General features: G+C 41.0%; 4 protein-coding genes across 5 annotated transcripts; 2 read left to right on the top strand and 2 right to left on the bottom strand.

Moving 5' to 3' along the window:
* Positions 1–798: 798 nt before the first annotated feature.
* LOC134196108 (uncharacterized) lies at positions 799–3,686 on the top strand. Its single transcript, XM_062665190.1, has 5 exons — positions 799–931; positions 1,015–1,153; positions 2,854–2,975; positions 3,025–3,118; positions 3,174–3,686. Exons 3-5 carry the CDS (start codon positions 2,896–2,898, stop codon positions 3,522–3,524), a joined length of 525 nt encoding a protein of 174 aa, XP_062521174.1. The 5' UTR covers positions 799–931; positions 1,015–1,153; positions 2,854–2,895; the 3' UTR covers positions 3,525–3,686.
* Positions 3,687–4,574: 888 nt separating this feature from the next.
* On the bottom strand, positions 4,575–10,663 carry LOC134180154 (mitoferrin-1-like). Of its 2 annotated transcripts, XR_009969943.1 has the most exons (5): positions 10,580–10,663; positions 10,412–10,527; positions 7,248–7,524; positions 5,113–6,108; positions 4,575–5,041 (listed from the first exon to the last, which is right to left on the bottom strand). XR_009969943.1 is itself a non-coding variant. In XM_062647254.1 (4 exons), the coding sequence occupies exons 1-4, from the start codon at positions 10,632–10,634 to the stop codon at positions 5,594–5,596; spliced, it is 963 nt and encodes a 320-aa protein (XP_062503238.1). In that variant the 5' UTR covers positions 10,635–10,663; the 3' UTR covers positions 4,575–5,593. The 2 variants fall into 2 exon arrangements, 1 of the variants encoding a protein (XP_062503238.1); XM_062647254.1 differs by having other exon boundaries at positions 4,575–6,108.
* A 1,884-nt stretch (positions 10,664–12,547) lies between these two features.
* On the bottom strand, positions 12,548–15,747 carry LOC134181041 (DNA helicase MCM9-like). The gene is made up of 2 exons (XM_062648241.1): positions 15,664–15,747; positions 12,548–15,199 (listed from the first exon to the last, which is right to left on the bottom strand). Exon 2 carries the CDS (start codon positions 15,190–15,192, stop codon positions 12,742–12,744), a length of 2,451 nt encoding a protein of 816 aa, XP_062504225.1. The 5' UTR covers positions 15,193–15,199; positions 15,664–15,747; the 3' UTR covers positions 12,548–12,741.
* A 47-nt stretch (positions 15,748–15,794) lies between these two features.
* Positions 15,795–17,406, top strand: LOC134191371 (biorientation of chromosomes in cell division protein 1-like 1). Its single transcript, XM_062659984.1, has 3 exons — positions 15,795–15,899; positions 16,156–16,280; positions 16,339–17,406. The coding sequence occupies exons 1-3, from the start codon at positions 15,795–15,797 to the stop codon at positions 17,207–17,209; spliced, it is 1,101 nt and encodes a 366-aa protein (XP_062515968.1). The 3' UTR covers positions 17,210–17,406.
* Positions 17,407–18,261: the final 855 nt, after the last annotated feature.

Genomic DNA, 18,261 nt, shown 5'->3' on the forward strand with positions numbered 1-18,261 from the left:
TTCAAGTTGAAGTAAAGAGCTATGCAAGTGTTAGACGAACACATGTACTCTTGACGCATGCAACACTGTCAAGTTACTGTAATCCCTATTTCTAGATACCGGTAGTTTACACAGTGTCCTCGTCATAAAAAACTATAATGTCCTCATTGTTGTGATCATTGCTTTATCTTCTTCTGGCTGTGTCTCTTGTGCTGGACTTGCGTGTGTTCCCTCAGTGTTTTGTGTTACCTTTTGGTAAAAAATCTGTCTACCCTCATAGCATGGACCGTTTTGCATCCAAGGAATGGGTCACTAATCAAGCATGGGTTACTATTTTTAGACTGATCAGATCCACAGGTTACTATTCCAGCAGGGCTACTAATCGAACACGGGTTAGGGTTACTATTTGAGGTAATACAGTATAAATTAATAAAGTCTGTAAAGTACTCTAAACCTCCTTATCTGGACATATTGGGAGCCAACCTTGCCATAAGTGGGATGTGTCCATATCTCGGAGGAACTGTTTGTTTTGATACCGTGTGTTTCCCAGTTTTTAAGGTTGTAAAAAGCAACCTGTTGTCTAATTTTCTTTGGTCTTCACATATGTCGCTAATCATTGACTTGGCAACTCCAAATTGGTCCACAACAAATCTCAGTGAATATTCTTTTCATTTTTTTAAAATTTGAACTTTTTTTCTAGAGTTAGCACGAAACAGTTTCATTTCTGAGAACCTGAAGACATTGATATCATTAGATTAGGTGTTTGGTAGCGGGAAGTGTCTGGATATGAAAGGTTTAAATAAAGGATGTTTGTGTGCAAATTCTGTCATTTCAATGTGGAACAACAGAATTATTGCTGTAGAAAGATTTATCAAATGTATGATGGTAACAAGGTCTTCTTGGTCACGTTGGCCTACCACGAAAAAAGGGGTCAATTGGATTGCCAAGTGAGGTGAGATGACAATTCTATAAATTTTTAACTTATAGTGTATTCAGACAAACTCACATATAAAACATTAACTATTATTGTGTTAGGGTGTGTTTGGAGTGAAGGCAAGGCTGGACCAAACGAGAAAAAGGCAGCATTGGATTGCAAGGTCTTGTTGGATTAGATGGCCAACGAGGTGACAGAGGACAAAAAGGTGAAAAAGGAGTAACAGGAGAAGTTGGTCATGTAAGAAGACATGATGTTGATTGCATACTTGTTGACTTCATGATTAAGAAATGGCTACTTGATTACTTTCAACTCACGGATGTTTTCTGTTTGCTTTGCTGCAACCTGGTAGGAGCTGTCTAGTGACCAATCAAATTTTCTGCAAAACAACTGAATGTGTGTACTCTACAGCATTAGTAAGCTTAAGCATTTCTACACAATTTTTCATGTAACTCCACCATGTGTTCAAGCACATGAATATACGAGCGTGAGGAGAGGACTGGGTATGATGTATTTATACTGGGTATGATATTTCTAGCACCCAAGCTTCGTCTGCACCGATCAGTGTCCAGTATTCACTTATACCCCATTCACACAAACATTTGTAACTGTGCTGGCACGGTTTGGCTCGGTTTCACTTCGTCGTGTGAATGCTGGCCGAACCGAACCGAACCGTGCTGAGTTGGCCCACCTCAAGTTGCCATTCCAGCACGGTTTGGTTCGGTTTGGTTGTGTAGTGCCTGCCAAAATGAAGACGACGTCGACGTCTATGCTCGCTACTTCTCGTTATTTCCGCAGACTGTTCTAGTGCCAGCGAGAAGTAAGCGCGGACAGCTTGTTCCATGACGACGTCTGTATCTGTACCAAGAGACACGTCTACTAAAACTCGGCTGGCTCGCTTTGTCAGAACGTCGTGAACAAGGGCTGGCTTGGCTAGGCTCAGCTCAGTTTGGAGCTGTGCTCGTGTGAATGAGGTATTAGAATAAGTGACTTGTCCCACTTCCGCTACATATTGACCGGTCAATAAATCGGGCGTATAACTGCCTGGGGCTACTGGTTTATTGACCGGTCAATATGTAGCAAGAGCGGGATCTGTCACTTATTCTAAGCGAATGCTAGACACTGATTGGCTCAACATCTCAGCTGGGTGCTACAAGCCTGTTATAGACCTTCTGTTGAGTGCTCTGCTATATGGTTCTGAAGCGTGGACACTGTATCAAAAGCATATCGAGAGCTTGGATTGTTTCCATATGATGTGTCTACGCAAAATAGCTGGGATTAAATGCAATACTTTGTTCCTATAATACGGAAGTTCTTAGGGTCTGCCATGTGAATGGTATTGAAACAATTTGCTGTCAGCACAATTTCGTTGGTCGGGTTACTTAGTTTGTATGGAAGATGAGAGAATTCCAAAGGTCATGTTCTATGGAGAAATTAAGGAGGGTGTGCGTTCGAAAGAAGATCCCCAAAATGGTTCAAAGACAGTCTAAAGGCAAACCTAAAGTCTTGCAACATTAATTCTCAGCTTTGAGAAAAGCTATTGACAGGTCATTATGGAGATTGGTGTGCGTTCTAGAACTTCCATTGACCAATTGAACACCATCACTGTGTAACCCTAATGTTCAAATGACAAGCCAGAAAAGCAGGTAGTCATCAAAGCACCCAATATATCTGTAACATCTGTGGTCGCATATATGGATCTCGTATTGGGCTGTTTTGTCATGGTCGCCACAATTGAGATTTGTCAAAATCGACAACTCAGTCCATCATCAATAATATAGTATTGCTGAATGCAAGATGGTATACAATTTAATTAAACAGTGAAACTATGCTGTACAAGTAGATTAATTTAAATTTACATTTACTTTGCTTTATTCTTTATTTAGACAAGACAGGTTTAATTGATGCTTTAGTGCATCACAAATTTGTGTTGCACTCAGGTTGCCAGGGTTCCTGTTGGTACTGAAGCTGGTGCATGCAACATGAGCACATCAGGTTATTTGTTCTACCACAATACTAATAAATCTGTGCTGTTTTGTGATTCTAACGAGTGGATTGAAATGTAAGCTGCTTCACAGAAGTTCTAACACATAAATCATTGTTTTTGTTAGATTGTGTAAACCATATGTATCTTGTTGTGCGGTTGAACACAAGATTAACTCATTTCAGTTTTTGCAGAAAGTCATGTCTTCCTTGCCCATAAAGGTATTCATGTTGGTAGATGCCACATGTATTAGATGACTAAGAAATATTTGTGTAGGTTTATTGTGACTATTCGGTGATCTCTAGTCGGTGTTTACTTGTCTGGAAACACTCGTATTTTCAAGTTGGAAATCCAACTGATGACATACGTACATTCAGTTCAGTTGATCGGCCATGTACTGATCTGTCTGATCGTTGGTGTAATGTGGGTAACAATGATAATGTTCCTGGTCAATTGACAGTTGCCTATCATGAAGGACAAGTGTGTATGCATATCGTGGTGACCGTAATACTAAACTGGGAAAGGCATGGCGTGGAGCAATACTCAACAATCCAGTCAAAATTACAGACCATTGTACTGATGACCTCCACAACCAAATGTTCATGCAGATGGAATACCGGGGTTTGACATTTGACAAATGGAAGACTGGTGTATACAATACTAGCTGAGATACAGATACATACAGGAGTATGACAGACTGTCACTGGGAAAATTGTCAGTTACCTTTGTCTCTCTCGTCCAAAGCAGCTCATTTGCAAATGACAGTTGCTATATTTCTTTGTTGACTTTGCACACAGACTTGTTGACTATGCATTTTGCATGTTGGATCTCGTTTGAGTTCTAAGTAGAAATTTATTGCATAAAACTAACAAAATTCTTGTTTGTTGTGTTGTCTTGAGTTCTGTTACATTGTAGTACTTGACAGAAGTGAGTGATGCCAAATATTAATCAATTACTTGATGTCTCTTTACAGCTGGTTTGAAACAGACAAAAGAACGTATAGACTAAATTTTGTAGTAGTCTACTGTACTACCCTTCTGCGCCCGTTAATAAAGAAACATGTATTGCAGTTGCTCGCGTTTTCATCTGTCACTACAGCATTTTAGGTTCTATTCTGGCTTGGTTTTTCCAACTTATCAACTTGTTCATCCTCTTCATGTGGCATGTCATTAATTCATATTAATTAATTTGTGAGAAGTATTTTGTGTTATAATTCTTAGGTCTGCTTAGTTTGCCTTTCAGAGTATGTTCATTCAATTTATGTTTTATTTGATTTTCAAAAGTCAAAAATCCATGACTGGACACACCCTTGTAGCCATCCGTGGGTACACAGAGCATGCGCACAGATAAACATGCAACAACAACAACAACATGTAGTCGACAGGACGACAGCAGCAGTCAGTGTCAAACATCAGAAGCTTCTAGTGTCACATATGTATGTATCATGTATTCGTTATGCCGGTCCTACAAAGCTTTTATCTGGATCCCCGCATACAGAAGCTAGTAGCTGCTACAGTAGTGGCAGAAGAATATTTTTAATATTTTATAAACATTTTAATAAAATTTAGTACATTTAATTAACATAATATTTTGAGACTTGTCAGAGAAACAGTTCCAGTGCATGTCATTTTTATTACAATAACAGTAAGCTACAGCATTTGCCTGATTGTGCTGACATAGAGTGATGAAATTTATTTATCTACATTGAAGCTGGTGATTTCAAGTAGATCAAATCAAGATCAGATCTGAAAAAGATTACTATTTTCTCTACTCCTATGTTCTCTGTTCACTATCCATGTTATAACTTTACTATCTCTAATACAGAATGCAATGCTCTCATCTTAAACTGTACTTGATGTTCTTCATGTTCTCCTAGCTCCGCAACCAACTTTCCATTCTATTCGTTACTGATTCTCTGTCTTTCATCCCTACGCCACATCGCATTCCATTTCTGAATGAGTTATTTACCGTTCTAACAATTGAAGCTCTTTCCAAGTCCCACATCTGACTTCCATAACCTAACACAAGAAACTACACAACCATAATCCTTTTCCAGGCCACGTCCGAAGGACAATGTCCTCCCAATTTCCAATTTTGTAACACCTGCATTTCACAGCACCGTCGAATCTCTGAGACCCGGTCCTCTATGGCACAGCAAAATATCTAACATTTTATTGACCTTTGCGAGGCAAGACATTTTTCAAGTTACACTAACATTCAAGTCCCTCATGTGCACACTGTAGAGATATGTATTCTCCTCAGTTTTGTTGGATCACAGCAAAGTGACAGAACTTGAACAAGAATCCTACACATCCTGTGGCTACAGGTTTCATGCTAACATCTTTCTACTCTGCCTCTTGTCTGACAAAAATAACATTTGTACCTACCCACTTCCCAATCGTCGCCCCCATCCCACACGACACTTACTGACAAGTAGTCCCCTCCCACTTCAAGAAGAAAAAGATATTTCATTCTTGACGTGGGAAGGACTACCTAAAGAACGGACAAGAACGAAAACCATTAAGGCAGAAAACATAGTTCATTTCTTATCACCAAATATGGTAACTACTCACAATACTGACCAACGAGAACAAAGGCAAACAGTACCAACAAGTAGCGTAATAGTGCTGCTGCCACTGATCACGCCATCAACAATATAATTTATAATTTGCTCATAAACACTACGTCTCACACTGTTATGCACGATATGTCTGCTTGTATTCCGTGTCCAACCTGAGAAGATGTTTGAAAAGCTCATAAACCGACCAACAAATAGCAGTTGCAGGCATCTGGTAAACAATCCTGGGCCACATCCCTTTACAAAAACCGAGAACACCACTCTCGATGTAGATAACCTTCAATGCATTAAGCATTCCCCGGATATAGTGTCTCTCTGGACGAACCGTTGTTTCTTGTGTATTGAGCAATGTCTTGGCTACATCTAGTGGTGTTGTCACTGCAGACGCTGTAATACCAGCTGCAGCACCGGCAATCATGTGAGTTCGAGGCTCATAGTGACCCCTCGGGTTAAGTTTGTGTCGACAAGCTTCATATACAATAAAGTTGGTGCACTGGAAAGGAATATTCATGGTCAGTTGAGTGGTGTAGCTTCGGTAAAAGGCAATGATGCCCTCAGTACGAAGAATGTGCACTGCGCAATCAATGGCACCTTTGTACGGACTTCCATACACTTGCAACCGTTGCTTGATAACTAAAACAAAGAAATTTTGCAAACACGATACATAGCAATCAAAATTCGGTTTTAAGCCATTCACTCACTAAATTTATTGATCTACATCAGTTCCAATAATTAACATCTAACATTTGTTATGCTCACAGATAATTGATGAATGACATTGTCTGTCTGTCTGTCTGTCTGTCTGTCTGTCTGGTATATTCAATAAATCTCATATAAATAACTCAAATGTGTCCCAACTACTACAATGCCATGCTATAACACAAGACAATAGAAAACAATTAAACCTAATGAACTATTAACTACCACTATGACTACAAGCTACTCACTCTAAAACAGAACTGCCTGTCAGACTTTTAACTTTTCCCATAATGACTTGACTATTGGTCCCATAATGACTTGACTATTGGCCTTCTGCTAAATGATTGAGAAACGTCTTGGCCAGTAAGGCATGAAATCAGATCTTGCACATACACCTGAGCATCCTGGAGCAGCTGCTGCGATAGTGTTCAGGTACCTTTCAGCATCCAAACCCCATCTTCCGTAGTGCTCGATGACCAAGGACACAAGAGGAATGGCTACCACAAGGCACAGCCATCTTGTCATTCTTTTGTTTCTTCTCCTCTCTCTTTGATGATGCAACTCCTTCATCAACTGATCTGGATAGACCTTCAGAGCTCCAAGGATGGTCTAGAGCCACATCCAAGTTGACACTTGAACCAGAAGTAGAATCGTATACAACGATGTCAGGTCGACCTTCATTAGAAGTGTATCTATAACCTCGATCCAAGTCCGTGATGTAACCCAGATGCATGTAAGCATTCATGCCAGCCACTAACACACTGTTGCCATACTGGACCACCTCCATGCTTACAAATGCGTAGGTGGTATACTTTGTCATCCATGGTTTTACCACACTTCACAAGTAGAGTCCAGCTTCCAAACAGCATAGGCCACCCAGCCTCATCAAAGCCTGTCTTGCCTTACTGCCTGTCTGTCTGCCTGTCTGTCTTTCTGTTTGTTTGCCTGCCTGTCTTTCTATATGACCAAACCTGTTCACTGGATTCATACTTCTAAGCCTTGCATGAATAATAGCTTTGTCAAAAAGTGGATTGATGAACCTGTCTGCCTGCATGCGTTGTGCATTAAATTACCGTCAATGGGTGTCATAAAACCATCATGGATAAGCGTTGCTATGAGGCCAGCAATTCCATGAGCAACATGATGATATTCAGCCTTCTGATTGCTCAACATTCGTTTGCTAAATTCATAGCTTGAAAAATATAAAGCATGTGCTGGACCAGCTCCAGCAGCCACCACATTCATTCCACGAAAAGGAATTAGCAAGCCTTCTGATTGAACCATTGACCGGATAGCACTGAAAATACCACCAGTGTACATCGCCTTGGGCCTGAGGCTTTGCATGCGTGTCTAAAATACAATACAAACTACTCAATGTTTGCAACACCTTGAAAGTACTTGGAAAGTAGTAAAGGTCCCACAATGGCACATACTGTAATCCTGAAAATTTAGTAATTTCATAAATAAGAAAATTTTACAAAACTTAATAACAAAAAATGTTGAAGTAACACTAAAGCAACAAACAATGCACGCACTCTGTTGGTAGAAATGTCAACCTTTGTTCTGAGAGTGACAAAAGCTTACGGCTAACTAGCAGCCCTGACAACACATTGCAAGACATAACTTATGTTCCATATAAAATGCAATCAATGTGAATTTATAAAAATTGATTGCATACAAAATTGACTACCTGCTAAACTTTCCAAGATTACAGTAAATCATTCCATCCAAACAAGCACGAAAGCCTGGTTCACAATATGTGCCCAGCTGAGCTGCAACAAGCGCCACACTGCTCATCGAAAATGAACGACAACGGCAAATTGTGAACCAATTGCCGCATGGCAAAAACAGCATGCTGTAGAGGATAGAAAACTGTTCTATCTCTGCAGCAAACTGCTCACTGAAGTTTGACCAATCATAGCCTAGAATGACATCAGGTAGTCACGTACACTTATCCAAGATTTTCTTTGCTTGAAGTATTGTATTGCAACAAGTGCAGTGTAATAGCTCTAAAATGGTACTCTGTAAAAGTGGCTCTGCGTCGTAAAGACACAATTCACGGACACAATTGTTCTGCTCCCTACCTTCTCCAAAATATAGGGCATACCTAGTAACATTTGTTGCACATTTTTCAGCAGTGAAGAAGTAGCAACAAAGTTAAATTCAAAAACACAAGCGTAATTAGGACCTCTTTATACAGGTAATTATTATGCCTCAAGGGCCAGACAGGACAACAGACACCGCAGCCAAAATATGATTTGTGAATAGAGACTGTGGCACAGCAACACATTCACTTGGTAGAACGCCGCAATCAGCAGTTTCCCGCACCATGTCGTAGAGGTGAGCGGAACATATTGTGAACCCAGCCTTACTGATCTAAAAATGCAATCATCTAAATAAAGTTTTATCAGTCATTCACATAAACATTAGCTTTGCTTAAAATTAAACTTTGCATAAAAAGTCTATGTCTGCATAGGATGTAGCAGCAAGAAGTGGTCTTCGTGAATAGTAATGAATGTTCACTACTTATCAAAAGCAACTACTCATTTCACTCCGACTGTATTTGCTCAGCTCCAGCAAAGTCACTTGATGAACAGAGGTCACCTGTTTTCTTACATGTACTTTTCTGTAGGTGTCAATTTCTTTAGGCGTCCGATTATTTTCAGTTTTAGAATTAGAAAACTTCTTCAACAAGTACAGTGACTGGTCTATCTAAAATGTACCTCTTCTTCTTGACTTCAAGATGGCAAAAAACGTTAAGCAGAAAGTGTGAAAGTCACAACAGTTCTACCAGACAAGTGAATTCAATACTGAATACTGTTAAGCCAGTACAAAGAAAGTGGTATTTATAATCTCAAAGACTGCAGCTCTCTAAAGCACATATCCTGCATGCATTGCCATTGTCAAATCCATAACAGTCAATCCATTTGCAAAGGCATGTGTACAGTGGTGTGGACATGTGTGTGTGTGTGTGTGTGTGTGTGTGTGTGTGTGTGTGCGCGCGCGCGCGCGCACGCGCATAATAGTGCCAGCAGTCAACAGTACACATGTAATCTGTAGAGCTTAAGAGCAATGTCACGCACTTTTAAGCATATAAAACTGCCAGTTTTCTCCTTTTTATGACAGTTTATTGATGTCTACAGTTAACTTGCAGTTACACCAAATTTTCAAGATCTGACAATTGCTGCATGGACACAACAAAAAATAATCTACAATTTAGGAGATTGTCAGCCATGTGGTCCTTTAAGCAAAGAAAAGCCAATTTTTCTCCTTTTTGACAATTCACTAATGTTTACAACTTGCAGTAATCTGGTGATTTTTGCAGTGAGAAAGACAGACACACGGATAGACAGACAGACACAAACAGACAGACATACAGACATACATAGATACAGTGTCAGACAGACAAGATATTGTTCAATTTTCAATTCAGTAAACTAAGTTTTGGTTTGTAGGCTCCATAGGAGAGCTTTCTAATTCTACTTGTCATGTATTTGTGTAATCTGTAGTTGTAGATGTGACTCTTATTGTTCCTTACCTGTTACTTTAGTTTCACCTGTATTAGCTTTGACGTAAAAATATATATGAAGATTTGACAGACAAACAGACAGACAGACAGACAACTACTCGCGTTACCCTTTGCACAGGTGTGGAGAGATAAACAAACTCAGACAGCAGTAAAACCTGATCAGAACTTTAACATTGCTATTTCCTTGTGATCAGCATTCAAAACTGTACCTTCTAGTCATGCTGTAGCACAGTGCTCATACCATGCTTATAATCAAGGTGTACAAGCTTCACATTGCTCATACCATGCTTATAATCAAGGTGTTCAAGCTTCACAATGTTAACACTTTAGTAACACCTTAAACAAATCTTGAAGGGAGACATCCTTTATTGAATATGACTCAACATAATCAGAAACGCATCAAGTCTAAAACCCACTGTCTGGCAAAGTTTATATAGTTAACCTTCCTAAATGTGCTCAAAAACCCTTTGTTAAATTAATTCAGATTGACTAACTAAAAACAAACTACGTGACTTCAACCAATTATTTCCAGCTCAGAACTTTTTACCCAAATAATCAGATCGATCAGAGGACATCCGACATCCATTCCGCAGGGCGGTGTAGGTGGGGCAAACACCCATGTCGGTAAAATGCCATCCCACATTTTAGACTTTCCAAGTCACGAGCGATACGCCGAGAATAATCATCCTACTCTAGCATGAGGCATACCTTCACAATATCGACCGGATACATCACGCAGTGTTCCATTATACCAGCAGCAGCGCCAGCCACCATATGTACCGCCACGTTCTCTGTCGGCAAACTTTCGTAGTCGACTTCCATATCTGCCGTATGTAAACGTTAACGCCAGATCGAGTGTACGTATAAGAGACATACCCTGGATAAGGCTAAAGGAAGCGCCAGACAAATCAGGTTGATGCACAGCCGACATACTGATTCGATGTGCCCATTGCCTGCGCACGCAGGTCTGAGCTATTTTAGTAGCTCGCGCACATGTACAGTCTGTGGTAGCCTCGAATTTCCAGACCAGAGAGCGCACAAGCACGCAAACTCTAGTCTGGACCAAGTCGATACTAAAATGATTTCGGAAGTATTTATCAATAACGATGTTAAATGGTGTCTAACAGCGTAGGATCGTTTTACCTAGATCAACATATCATTTGTAAATGCCATGAGATCTCACGAATAAAGAAGAGACGTCTGCAGTGTTTGCGGCGATATCTTGGTAGACGGCATGAAACGAGGACTCTTTCATTCTTCGGCAGACCGCTAGCTAGTCTAACCGCTCGACTAGCGAGACTACCGCTCGACCAGTTGTCAAAGGTGATGGTCTGGCGACGCTGCTGTGCATGTCACCTGTCACTGCAAGCTTGAAAATATCGAAGAAATGAAGCTGAAACTAAAACTAAGATGAGTGTGTGCAGAGTGTAATCATTGTTCTGGCATGCAGAGTTTAGTAATTGTTCTGGAGTGCACTTAGCCGCCAACGAGGATTTCACACGCGCGCAATCAGTGCTAGTGCACTTAGCATAACCAATTATTGCTAAGCCAATCAGAATTTACAACCGAGATTCGGGTTGTAGAAGCTAATTGGCTTAGAAGGCTATTTCCGAAATCATTTTAGTATCGACTTGGTCCAGACTAGAGTTCGCGCGCTTCGCGCGCTCTCTGGTCTGGAAGTTCGAGGCTAAGTCTGTGGCATCTTACATGGGCACGTGATCAGTTGACTCCTTAGATCCGTGCTTGGTCACTCTTCCTATTGCGAAGGCCTTTCTTTTATTTAAATGGTAAAAGCGATTGATGTACTGCGGTAGGCCCAAAGTTTTAGGACCGCACCGCGGGAACGCATGCAGTTCAGAGCCGTATATACGGCTCTGATGCAGTTGCTAGCCTCGGCCTCCCAGACCCGTGTAGCACCGATTCAAAATCGTCGACGCGTCCTCCATGGAATCATGCATGGAGGCTATGCAGTTGCAGCCAATCACGTGCAAGGGGACGCTGTAGACACTGTGACAGAACATTTTATATATACGGCTCTGAACTTCACTATGTCACTTAAGTAAATTTAATTAAAGACAGCCACACCTAAATTGTTAGAGCTAAGTAGACTACTAGAATTTTAGTAAATTGTCGTTTCTATCCCATAAATGGTGATATATCTAGTAGATGGAAACGTTGGCCTACGGACTTCTGAAGACTTTGAAGGCAATTTCAGTGAAGAGAAATAGCTCCTAGAGAGTTACAATTGTTTTCTGAAGTTTCATGCCACTCTAATTTACTAAATGCTGCATTCTGCGTGTATAACAGGGTCTTCACAGGTAGCGCTTGTGCTTGATTATCTGAATTTTACTTTATGCCATCTGGAGACTACATGAATTGATATAGTGCATTACATATCATAGGAGATGTATCCGAGACAGAGTTTCAGCCTGAAGAGCCATGCAACTATATGTTTCCACACAAATGGATGAAAATGGCACATGGCAAATGGATAAAGAGCTGTTAGACGCTCACGCCCCCAACCAGATGGCTGGGCTGCTGTGCACTACGCAGGAGCTATATGGGCCGCACTAAGCAATCTCTCCTGCAGCCTGGCCAGGTACTCACCCGGAAGTATGACACGACAGGAAAGAGTCTGGTTATGTGAGACTACTCACAGGAGTCCTGACTGTGACGACAACTATGGTGTGGGCACCCGAAGTCCCACCGGGACTCTAGTAACTGATGGACTTTCTCAGTTAGGGGATGTTTACACACACACACACACACACACACACACACACACACACACACACACACACACACACACACACACACTCCAGTTGTGTTGTCAGTAGTCCTTATTCAATTGTTCAGTACATAGAAACGACCACTTCTGTAGTATCAATGAGTGTACATAATGATATAAACTTGGTGAGAACAAGTCATTGCTGCAGACAGGTAGTTTGCCTGCAGTATACAAATAACCTGATACACCATAAACTATTAAAACAGGATACTGTAACAGAAAAACTGTATCATGTTGTCCCGACTACTTACTACAGATGCACCACTTTACTTGGTGGTTCCAACAACCAGTCAGAATTAGTATCGTCATCTGATTCCAAGTCATCTGTAATAAACACAGCAGAGAAATCTTTCTTCGCTGCAGTTCTTGTTGTATGTGCACCAATTTCTGTGCAAAGAATCTCTTCCTGGGGACGATGCACGGAACCAGAAGTATGTGGCATATGCAACCTACAGTCAGACAGTGTGCTCTGCACAGCAGGTTGTTTATGTCTATGTAACTGTTTCTGACTCGATTGGATGTCATAGCGCACGTCTACTGCTTCCACTTCAGCAGACACAACTTGAGCGACTGGAGACTGGGACACACCAATAGGCTCTCCTGGAATGTCGCTATTAGAGACATGTAAATGAGTGTTGGAAGATTGTGCCATCTTGTCATTAATGCAAGATGATGGTTGAGTCACGTGACAAGCTTCAAAATTCTGTGAACAACAATTCATCGCAGCATCAACCAAATCATGAAGTGCCAACTGCGACAGAATGAGCATAGCCTGTCGCTTATACTCCTCCTCTGGATTATCAGGAAATTTGGTATGCAGTGCATTGACTCCTCCTAGCAGAGCAGCGCCTTGCATGGAGCTCTCCATTACTGTGACGCTGAAGAGTGCATCTTGTATTGTCACACTCGAACGAAACATCAAACGTGCATGTGCTTGGCTCAGTCGAACCATGCTCTCTAGAAGTCGGATTGTTGTTCGTGCTGCATTACGAATGTCTGCCTGTCGTTGCTTCTGATAATACCGAGAAAGAACTCTGTTTGCTTCCGGTGTCATCACGGGTTTGATACTTTTCACATAGCAAAGATACAATTGCAGCTGCTCCATTGACCAAAGAGAAGGCTGACTAGGGTCACTACCTGCCTCACTCTGAGCCATTTCAAGCGAAGATTTACCAGCCAAGATGTAGTCGGAGACCACTTGGTCCCATTCATTGTTTTTAGCATCCAACAAAACCAGCACCAAATCAAACCTACTAAGAAGTGGACTAGCAAGAGCAATATTTACAGACACGCTCTCGTTTGGATCATACTTTCCCTTGGGATTAGTAGCCGCCACAACTGTGCAACGACTGTTCAGTTTGCAAACGAGACCAGCTTTGGCCACGCTGATGGTCTGCTGTTCCATTGCCTCATGAATGCTTGCCCTGTCGCGTTCTTGAATGCTATTGAACTCATCTATACAACAGATGCCTCCATCGGCCAGAACTAGAGCACCAGCTTCCAACTGCCATTCTCCTGAATCTTTAACTGCAGTAACAGTGAGACCGGCACCAGTTGTACCAATGCCGGTTGTTAGAACGGACCGAGGCATTAGCTTAGATGCATACTTCAAAAATTGAGACTTTCCTGTTCCAGGATCCCCGATCAACAATAGATGAGATTCACCGCGAGTCTTGGTGCCCGAGCTGTCGCTTCTTTGAACACCTCCTATGAGAACGAGTGTAACAGCTAATTTTACAATATAAAGACCAAACACTTGAGGACAAAATGATGCAACAATCAGATTTCTGGCGGTGAGTGGACAGGTTTTGTATTTGTCCCAGAATTCATCAAATTCTCGTTTCAAGTTACTGGTGACAAACACAGATGATCTCTGCTCGTTGTGCACTGTAACATGATTGGCTCTCAATGCTATATCAATGTCACACCGTGTGTCCATTCCCAGTGTCTGCCACCGTCTGCAAACAACACCCGTTAATGTCACTTCATCTCCAGCCTTACAGCTATCAACCAGATCATCTTCCAACACAACCCACATAGCACGAGGAATCGTACCCATTGACAAGCGCTGTACTTGCTCTTGAAGCTTTATTTCCTGGTAGTCCCGGCACCGTGGAGAGGTAGACTCCGGCAAGGCACCAACCTTCAATGAATTACAAGTTGTATCAGGACAATGGCTTGGCTTGGGAATGGTGTATGCCTGTTCAAAGGTTGCTTGAACTTGAAACACTTTGTGACATTTTCCACAGACAAAGTCTCGCTCATATTCAAGTATTTTGACAGACGACGTCCGAATGACAGTTCCAGTTATACTTAAGAAATATCCAACGTCTGCAGATCGAGGAACGGTGACTCGACTGTACTCAGGACAATCTGGGAGATTAGAGATTCGTGTGTGAACATTTGACTTCTGTATCATCAGGTCATGATCTGGGTGAGTCTTGTATATTGAATTCATGACTTTTTGAACTGCTTGATTGAATGGTGGCAAAAGGCTTTCAGTGTGGCTTAGGAGCTTGAGGGCTACATGCATATTTACATCAAGTAAGTTTGTTGCATCTACAGTGAGACTATAGTGTTGGTTCTTGTCCTCTTCAAAAAGAATGTTAACCACATCTCCACAATGTGATTCTTGAATAAAGTCCTCAAATGCAGAGCTGCATAGAGCTATGTCTTCCATGCTCAACGAACACCTTGCCATCACATCACTTGACAAAAAATTAAAACAATGTTTAATCATTTCCTTTAAAGTAGGCAGTGCAAATAAACCAGAACACCAATAAGTAAAAGACAAACAAGAAATCTAGGGTCAGACTGACCTCAACCCTGACAAACTTCATTGCTTGAAGCATGCATCTACACTTTGACAGACAGACAGACATAAAAGACCAGACAAACATCTAAACATACATACATAAATACACACATAAATGCAACAGCACGAAAAAACAAACTGTAGGTGTGGTAGTCGCCTGTTGAAAATTTCTCATATAAATACTAATAAAAACGCCCATCGTATGACTAACCACCAGACTATCATAATTACAGTAATACACAAATTTAAATTGTAGTTAATTGCGAGTCTACTGTAGACTACTAGAATGAAATTTCCGGAGTGACGCACAGTAGAAAACCTGCAGCTGAAAGACAGTATTGTTGCAACACGTCTTACCGATTTTATGTTTTTCCCCCACCACCTGTTGGTCTTCAATCAAGATACACTCAGTTCGTACAGTAAACAAATGAGAAACCTCGCGCCAGTCTTTCCGCATGCGCTAAAGTTGCGCTAAAAGCTCCCGGATAATGTCATCTAGTGACTCTCTAGTTGACAAGATCGTTGCCAAAGTGAAGGCCGAAGGCGTTTTCGATCAGTTCAGGAAAGAATGTGTTTCATTTATTGAAGACAGCGTAAGCAGTTTACGAAAGTTGAAGTAGAGTTTGGTCTGAATGTAGACCGTGTGAACTAGCTCGGGCTATCTGTTTTGCGTCAGTCTGTGTCTGTTCGTATTTTATGTATGTCGATATATGTCTGTCGTGCATGCAGTTGTACATATCTACATAGGCGTATAATCAAGGGCGTAATATTTAATGATTAAAATTAATTAATTAAAATCAAATGCGCACATTGGAGCATTGTGTGTATTGCTTTTGTTCTTGTGCATAGTCTCAATACCGTCATCTTAAGGACAAAGTAGGCCAGTTTGTGGAGGATTTTCTGAAAGACCAGCCTTGGCCGTGTCCTATTGAAAAGAAAAAATTGAGGGAACTTCTGAAAGCACAACTTCACATGTAATAGCCAATAGCTAACAACAATCATGTTGATGACATAGTGATGTGTTTGTTTTAGATCCAAACTCTTGGATCGTGTGGACAACATTGTCATCCAAGCTGTGAGGGAAAATTGTGATACTTCTTTGTTGCCACTTACAAAACCAATTGTTGAACAATTCTTTCCAAGTAAAACAAACAAAGAAAACAACAATCAGAAAGAACACAATAATCAGAAAGAAACATTAAAAGAAAAAGAGCAAGTATGTAGCAGTGAAGATGGTGTTGAGGAAGTGAGGGAAAAAGTTGGTGTGAGTGATGTTGCTGCACAGTCTCAACCAGCTAGACCAGACAGTGAAAATGCCGAAAAGCCAATACCCGTAGCATCTGAAGAGACAGCTGGTTCAGAGGCAGGTCCAAAAATCAGTCCTAAACCAACTGAAGAAATCATTGAATCTGTTAGCAATGCGAGCACTCATAAAGAAGAATCACATAAAAGAGAGGCAGCTACACAAATGTTACAAGATGGCGGCGAACCTGAAGTGTGTCAGGCAGAGATGAAAGATGCACAATGTACTGCAGAAGAGACTTTTTGCCATGACACCAATGACCACAAACCCTTGAACGAATCAACAAGACAACTTGAAATGGCAAACCAGCCAGTAAATTATCTAGCTGACGTAATCGATGACAAAGTTCAATCAGTGGACAAAAGTTCGGATGGCACTCCAGAAGAAAACACAAAAGCCAAACCCACTGATGAGCCAGAGAGTAAAGAGGGTAGTCTAGAACATCATGATAAGCCACCCTTGAAACGTAGGAGGTCAAGCAGGTCTGTTACATTAGAACAATCCTCTGAAAGGGCAGATACTATAAGCAGTAGGACTCGATCAAAAGACACAAAATCAGTAACTGTCCTTCCTCCCAAGAAACGAGCTAGAAAATTTTAACATAAGTAATAGGTATGAAAGTGTGAGATAACATGTTTACAGGTTTAAATTAGTATAACCAGTTATTGAACTGCTGCACAGCAATGTAACTGCGGCAGTTGTATAGTTAGTTCAAGCACTCCAGTTTCACATCACAACAAACGTACTAGCTTCCAATGTTAGTTTCAAACTACAGTGCTGATATCATATGTGACTCTTTCCTGCCATTTCTGTGATTCAAATTCTAAATTTTTGACAAGTCGGTCAACAGTTCAACTATATCACACTTGACATAATTTATGATACTGTCCCTGTCACGTTATGATATCCTAGGAGAGTGATGTCTGGTGAGCCTTTCAGACAGCTCATGAGTGAAGCACCACGTTTCACAAATTCAATGCACACAACAAATGCTAGTTTGCCTTCATTCAGTGTCATTGCTACTGCCAAGGCTAGTAAAGGACCATAACGCTTTGCCCATGGCCAATAACTACAACAAAAACTAGAAAGATTCTAGGTATGACAGCACAACCAGGGGTCCAGCAAGAGCACTACTCAGCAATGCACATACTAAGGCCACAGTTATTGGTTGTGAAATGCAACGTCTACAGTGTACTACCACTGTAATTTCTATACTACGCGCTAGATTGTTCTTGTACATTACAAAAAGCATGCAACATGAAGATATTACCCAAATGACCACTGCATATTCGAAAGCTTCCATGCATTGGAAGCCATGTTTGATTAGTTGTAAGGTTTGGACCATAAATTGCATTGACAGCAACCAGTACATACGTATTGCTTGTCAATTCTCACTTAGCTATCAAAATAAAATCTTAGCAATGTGATGTAATGGTCAATTATTCCTTTCTTTACTATATACATGAAATTATAACTACAAAACTGATATTTCTCAAACAAACAACGCGCACACTCTAGCACACACCACACACACACACACACACACACACACACACACACACACACACACACACACACACACCTAAACGTTAGGAGATGTCAATTACTGGTTATGCCTCCCAACTAACAGCTGGGCTCCTGTGTGCTACTCA

This window comes from Corticium candelabrum, chromosome 1 (assembly GCF_963422355.1).
Source record: "Corticium candelabrum chromosome 1, ooCorCand1.1, whole genome shotgun sequence".
NCBI classification, from domain to species: Eukaryota; Metazoa; Porifera; class Homoscleromorpha; order Homosclerophorida; family Plakinidae; genus Corticium; species Corticium candelabrum.

What these genes read in the sequence shown, in the direction of transcription:
- LOC134196108 (XM_062665190.1), top strand. Translation starts at nt 2,896, where the DNA reads ATGAGCACATCAGGTTATTTGTTCTACCACAATACTAATAAATCTGTG. An exon ending in TCTAACGAGTGGATTGAAAT is followed by an intron (nt 2,976 to 3,024) that starts GTAAGCTGCTTC and finishes TGTTTTTGTTAG; the next exon opens with ATTGTGTAAACCATATGTAT. An exon ending in TGTCTTCCTTGCCCATAAAG is followed by an intron (nt 3,119 to 3,173) that starts GTATTCATGTTG and finishes ATATTTGTGTAG; the next exon opens with GTTTATTGTGACTATTCGGT.
- LOC134180154 (XM_062647254.1), bottom strand. Translation starts at nt 10,634, where the DNA reads ATGTCGGCTGTGCATCAACCTGATTTGTCTGGCGCTTCCTTTAGCCTT. An exon ending in TTCCTTTAGCCTTATCCAGG is followed by an intron (nt 10,528 to 10,579) that starts GTATGTCTCTTA and finishes TACATACGGCAG; the next exon opens with ATATGGAAGTCGACTACGAA. An exon ending in TTTTATGACACCCATTGACG is followed by an intron (nt 6,109 to 7,247) that starts GTAATTTAATGC and finishes TCTTTGTTTTAG; the next exon opens with TTATCAAGCAACGGTTGCAA.
- LOC134181041 (XM_062648241.1), bottom strand. Translation starts at nt 15,192, where the DNA reads ATGGCAAGGTGTTCGTTGAGCATGGAAGACATAGCTCTATGCAGCTCT.
- LOC134191371 (XM_062659984.1), top strand. Translation starts at nt 15,795, where the DNA reads ATGTCATCTAGTGACTCTCTAGTTGACAAGATCGTTGCCAAAGTGAAG. An exon ending in TTTCATTTATTGAAGACAGC is followed by an intron (nt 15,900 to 16,155) that starts GTAAGCAGTTTA and finishes TCTTGTGCATAG; the next exon opens with TCTCAATACCGTCATCTTAA. An exon ending in CTGAAAGCACAACTTCACAT is followed by an intron (nt 16,281 to 16,338) that starts GTAATAGCCAAT and finishes TGTTTGTTTTAG; the next exon opens with ATCCAAACTCTTGGATCGTG.